The sequence below is a fragment of the Procambarus clarkii genome, chromosome 37, assembly GCF_040958095.1.
Source record: "Procambarus clarkii isolate CNS0578487 chromosome 37, FALCON_Pclarkii_2.0, whole genome shotgun sequence".
Classification (NCBI taxonomy): domain Eukaryota; kingdom Metazoa; phylum Arthropoda; class Malacostraca; order Decapoda; family Cambaridae; genus Procambarus; species Procambarus clarkii.
The window spans coordinates 5,929,923-5,936,137 of NC_091186.1; the positions used below are offsets into that span (position 1 = coordinate 5,929,923).

General features: G+C 40.3%; 1 protein-coding gene across 1 annotated transcript; it reads right to left on the bottom strand.

Annotated features, from left to right (window-relative positions):
* Window positions 1-312: 312 nt before the first annotated feature.
* LOC123757415 (baculoviral IAP repeat-containing protein 8-like) lies at window positions 313-1,931 on the bottom strand. Its single transcript, XM_045740966.2, has 2 exons — window positions 1,667-1,931; window positions 313-1,236 (listed from the first exon to the last, which is right to left on the bottom strand). Exons 1-2 carry the CDS (start codon window positions 1,830-1,832, stop codon window positions 371-373), a joined length of 1,032 nt encoding a protein of 343 aa, XP_045596922.2. The 5' UTR covers window positions 1,833-1,931; the 3' UTR covers window positions 313-370.
* Between the last annotated feature and the right edge of the window lie 4,284 nt (window positions 1,932-6,215).

Consider the following 6,215-nt stretch of genomic DNA (forward strand, 5'->3'; position numbering starts at 1 on the left):
CTTTGAGTGCTAGTTCTCAAAAGGTTCTTTACCTCAGAAAGAGAGAGAGAGAGAGATTCTATTTTTGTCCATATTCGAGCGGAATGTTGAGCAACCTTCGTGCAGGACCCGGTTCAGTTCCCCAACGTCCGAGCTATTGCACATAGCAAATTTCTCTAAATGAGGCAGTATCTCGCCCCCACCCCCCGGATCAATGATTTTAGGGCAGTAAATAAGCAATTGCAATCTAATCCCCCCCCCCCCCAAAAAAAATACTGTTCATGAAAATGTGAGCTTATTTATACTAATTTATGAATATAAAAAAACAACTCGACATTTGTACAATTTTTATTTACATAAATAAATTAGTCTCTATGCCTTTTTTGTCTTCTTAGGAAATAATCGGTCGAAGGACATGCGAAATGGTGCATCTGCAAATGGGGCAGTTTCTCATAGATACAAGACAATTACTGCATGTTACCATATGTCTGCAGGGCAGCAGTACGACACTCAACGCATTGTTAAAGCACACCTTACACAAAATATCAGCAGCCCAAGACGTTGGCGTAGATGTGTTCATCACAGTTTCAACATGGGATGTCGCATCAAAGTCTGTGGCCTCTTCACCAGTTTCAACATCCATTTCATTAGCGACTATAGTCGTCTCTTCCGCCTCTGTTTCAACAGGAGAAGGCAAAGCCCGCAAACCAAGATTAGTGCTCATGAACCCGCTCATTGATCCAACAACGTCGACATCCATTTCATTAGCTGTGGCGACTGTTTCCATGTCAGAGGGCGCGGATTGCCATTCCAGATTCGCAGGCTCTACCCTACCTTCCACATCCTCATGATGAATTCCCCTTAAACCCATTTCGGCTTTAGTGCTCTCTTGCATATACCACAACATTAATTCTATACATCTGGCCTCTGTAACAAACGGTAATAAATCTTTGGTGCTTTTGAGATATAGCCTTAAGGCAGGTCTCACACAGACATCAGGAAATCCAAAATGTTCAATTAATGCTGGGAAAAAACCCAAACCTTCCATCAGACCAGTTAAAAGATGTTCATCTATGGGTTTTATAGTTCGACGCTGCGAAGATTCTCTAGCATTCTTAATGAACTGTGCATCATTTTTAATGTTGACAAAGGTGCACTCAGGATACCATTGCGCGTGCAGTGTCCAAGGGTCGTCAGCGGGTTCCCAATTACGAAAACCATTCCCACAGAAAAAGCAGCGCATGTGGTCACTTAGGCCTGTAAATTTAAGAAAAAAAATATTCCCATTCATTATTATTATTATAGCTCACATCCGGCAATGTTGTAATACAAAAACACACACACGCACACACACACACACACACACACACACACACACACACACACACACTTCCCGGGACCAAAGAGCCAGAGCTCCACCCCTGCAAGCACAATTGGGGGAGTAAACACACTTTTTTTTCAGATATATACAAGAGTTGTTACATTCTTGTACGGCCTAGCATTTCGGGCAGGTCCCTAGAATACAATCCCCACCTCGAAGAATCGTTTTTTACAACCAAGTACCCATTTTACTGTTGAGTTAAACAGAGGCTACAGTTAAGGATTTGCGTCCAGTAAATCCTCCCCGGCCAGGAGGATACACACGCACACACTAAAAATAACAAAAACTTCAACAATATTTGTTTACCACAGAAGAAAAATCCTGATTCTGCCAATTCGTGAGATGTTTGCTTGACACAACCAGTCCAGCTGAGGTCGAATGTTTCCAAACGCTGTTTGTATGTTGCCAAGCCTGGATATCTAGGTTTAGCGTATGGAATTACCCCCAGAACCTGCAAATCATCTCCAGTCATTTTAGTTTCTTCCTCGCGGGGTGGGGTCTCTAAAAAAACAAAGATGCTCCATCACATATATGCATAAGACACAGGTTCTAAGTCAATTCTTTCAAAAACAAAAAAAAATAAAGAAAAAAAATTATTTGAAAAGGCTTCCTGCGTTTATACTTATTTTTTTTTTGTCCTCCCTCCACATCGCCAATACTAATTATTCACAGATAAACTAGTAAATTATATTTATACAATATACTCACGATCAGATGTTGCTATATTCTTTGGTTCGAATAGGGGTGAAAAGAAATCCAGCCCATATTCGAATGCCAGTTTGGTGATTTCCAAAGGAACGTTATTGTCCTTTTCGCCTCTTATGAAGGAACAATTTGGCGACACTTTCGCATGCCTACTACGGGGCGTATCGCCCTCAATCCAAGCATGCACAACTTTACAACAAAAGGCGCAGGAACAATGATCCGCAACTCTCAGATAATAAAATCCCTCATTCACCAGGTCTTGGGGGTTTAGCCACTCGACAGGCCAATTTATAAAGGTGTCTAAACGCATTTGGGCACATTTAAGACTGTCCCTGGAGTAAAACGTTTTAGTAGGGGAAGGTTCCATTGTGTACTGGTGCGACACTGGCGAATGGAGGCAAGATCCTAGGCTATATATTGCCCGTCCTTTCCCTCCCCAAAATAAGTGTCAAAGATCGCTACATATGTGCTAGTTTCTTTTTTTTTTTTTTTTGGTTTGGCAATTCTAGCCACCGCTACTCTTTTTTTTTATGGCATAATTATGAGGAAACAGGGAAAGGAAAAAATGACTCGCAAATGTGCTAAATCATGTTGCATAATGCAGTGAATTAAAAAAAAAAAAAGATGGCAGTTGGTAGTCTAGGAAAGGTGACCAAGTACTTATTTTTTGTGATAATTATCGAGAAATGTCATTAACTACATAAGGTATCCCTAATGTCAATAAGTTATCACAAACCTTCCAATAATGATGTGGCCTCCATGACTTTATATATATTTCATTAAGGGAATATGGTCTGACTATGGTTTTTTCATGGGGGGGGGACATTAAAAAAAAAATTGTAACATGTCGCACTGTGTATGACCTTTTCTGCTTCTGAAAAAAAAAGGTTGCCAGTGTTTGGGTATTAAGCTGACGTATATTGATATTTTATGGCAAGATATTTTGAGATACATATTGCGCTATTTGAGGTGGGTTTTTTTTTTTATACTAATTAAGTCAGTGAAAAAAAAATGTTCCTATGGGCTTCTTGTTGGTCGAGGCCCTTATAATAATAATATAAATATTTGCTCAGTACGTGGTAACTTTTACACGCACTAGCAGGGATGGAGATATAAGGGCGCAAAGCCCCCACGACGAATATTCGCAGGGTCGACACAGGGCGGTTGACTAGGCTTTATCCAAAACATAAGGGAAAGTAAAAAAAAAAAGAAAAATGGAGACGTGGCTGGAAACGCACACCGGATATTTAACCGATGAAGAATTTTGCAATAATGAAACTTGCATTGTGTATCCTGTAAACTGCATATCTTGCGTCCCGTACGGGATGGCGAAGGACATATCAGTGAAATACAAACACGCAAGCGCCTATGGTGAACGCAGGCCTTTGTATAATCTCAAGAGATGTGTTCCCCATGATCGCCCAATTCCCGGTTCAATTCATGTCTCCAATCGTCGAGCTGAAAATCTCCCCTGCATTATTGCTGCTGCAGTGCAATATGGTATAGGGGCGCCTGCAGAGAACAATGAGATCGCCAAGTCGCATATAGAAAAATCCAAAGATCGTGATATGCTCACCGGATTAAAAGAAGATACAACGCAAAATCGCCTCATCTATTTCAAAAAGGCTATAGAAGCCATAACGAGATTCATCAAGTCTTCTCCGGAAATCGCACGAGTTGTATTACCTGTGGGTATTGGTCGCACCTGTGTTCAAAGAGATGAAGTTTGGGAGGAAACATATCTTCCAATTATCGAAGATCTGTATGAAAACTTAAAACATTACGATGTTAATGTTATATTGGTGCGTAATGACCAGAGCTCCAAGGAAAAAAAAAATGTCCCTGGCAACTCTACGATGCGCAGTTGTCCCCCGCGCCGGCGTGAAAAGTGTATATAGACCCCCTTCCGAGTCACCACCTCACAAGCCAGCACTATGGAGCTCCCCTCCCTGATTGGCGAATTTGCCTCTTTGCCCATCTATAACAATCGTGATTGTCTGCTCTATGATTTGGATGCAACAAGCGTGCAGTTGAGCGAAATGGTGCACACTTTATGGGAACGATACCCCTATACTCGATTGCATCGGAAAAACCTGCCGTATAAAAATCGTGCTGTTAGAACTGATAGAGATATCCCCGGCCTCATATTTGTTGGCGAAGCACCCGAATTCTGCAATAGGATGGATGACGACCCCTATGAAAGTTATGCTGTTTTACCGCACCTTATTGGATTAATCACCCAGTTTACCAACGGTCCAGCGACGCCATCTTCTTACAAAAAGCCCAGGTACGAAGCATGGAGTTTGGATGAGCATTTTTATGACGGCCTGAAAAATGATACCGAATACCAAAGATGGCGTTGGTTTGACAAAGCTCTGCGAAAAGCCATTGAACATATTCTTCAGAGAAGCCGAAGAGGACAAGTGGGAAGGATTATTTTCCCATATGGGTTGGGCAAGGCTTGCGGGCAGTATCTCACAAGTGGCGAACGCAACATATGGGAGACTAAATATTTCCCTGTGATGTGCAAATTAGCTCAGAAACTGCAAGAACGTGGTATAGACACTTTAATGATATGTCCTGTAAATAATGACACGCCAACTCGCTCTCCAACCCATGGCATCTTTAGACACAAGATTCCATGTATGGCCATTCCACCTGTTTCTACGAATGATAAAGACTCTGTTTCTACTGTCGGACCTGCCGCTGACATGAGAGAAGACGGGTCAGCTGTCGTGGAAGATGATCCATCTACCGGCGCCATGTCTGTTACTGTAGGTGATGAAGTGCTCACTATTGTGGAAAACGACGACAATGAAGACAAAGAGAAAATGGAAATGGAATATAATGAAGATGAGATTAGAAAAGCTGTAGAATCTATATTGTAATATTTCATACAAATTAAACCACAAAAAAAGAAATGTTAACCTGTATTTTTATTTACTTTTCCTAATTTCTCTACACACACACACACACACACACACACACACACACACATTTATTTATTTATTGTTTCCTAATTTCTCTGTACAAAAAGAAAAACTATGAATTACATATTATAAAAGCCTCTAACAACTCTATGTGACAAGGTGTATATAAGACGAAGGTTATGTTAAAAAACCTTTTTAATCGCTCCGAGATGTGTTCCAACTACATGCGAGCCAAATTACGGAGACTCAAAGATTCTATTATTGAAGTGGATTTCCCCAACGATGATATATTTAAACCCGGGGACTGTATTGTCTATGATCTTCCTGCCCTACACCAGTTTTCTAATGGTTACTCCCAACAGCTGTGGAAAAAATATCCTTATGGGGTGGTTGAAAAGAAAATATGTCCTGAAACGCTTTGTGCTGTAGTTATGGATCGTGACACTCCAGGAAATATAATCCTCTCCCCGCCACCAGAACCTAATGTGCAGCCTTATCTCTTAGCCCTCATATGTCAATATAGTGTAGGTGCGTCTATTGAAAATAATGACATTAACCAATTTCATATTAAGCACAGTAAAGATATTGATTTAGTAGCGGGATTGCGGAGAGATACAACTATCAACAGACGATGGTGTTTTAAAAAGGCCGTGAGTCGCATTATGAGCGAAGCCAAGAGTAATAATTCTATCAAACGGATAGTTATGCCATTTGGTATAGGCTGCAATTTTGGGGTGGGTTGGTCTAGAGCAGGTGAAGAAGAAGAAGAATGGCTGGCATCTTACTACCCTACACTGGCTCATTTGGCCCATGTAATGAAAAAATGCAAAAAAGAATTTGTGCTGGTGCGTCCTAAACAAGATGGAGCAGGGAAAGGTCAAGTACCGCCACAAGTAGTGAAAAGACCATCGAGTAAAAGGAGGAACCTTAGATCTTATTACACTAACGACAAATAATAAAAAAGTGCTTGTTTTTTTTTTTGTATATGTACTCATAATAAAATAAAAAATTGTATAAATGTCAAGTTTTTTTTTTTATCTGTTAAAGTAGTTTTTAAAAATAAGAGAGAGACCTCATCACTTATTCACCCCCCCCCCCATGACAAGTACTCTAGCAAATACTACCTGACATTTTTTTTTTTAACATATTTCATCTTCAAGGGGAGTGTGCAATAATAATAATAATAATGATACATGATTTTTTTTTTATTTAGGTAAAAA

What these genes read in the sequence shown, in the direction of transcription:
- LOC123757415 (XM_045740966.2), bottom strand. Translation starts at nt 1,832, where the DNA reads ATGACTGGAGATGATTTGCAGGTTCTGGGGGTAATTCCATACGCTAAA. An exon ending in ATCAGGATTTTTCTTCTGTG is followed by an intron (nt 1,237 to 1,666) that starts GTAAACAAATAT and finishes TTAAATTTACAG; the next exon opens with GCCTAAGTGACCACATGCGC.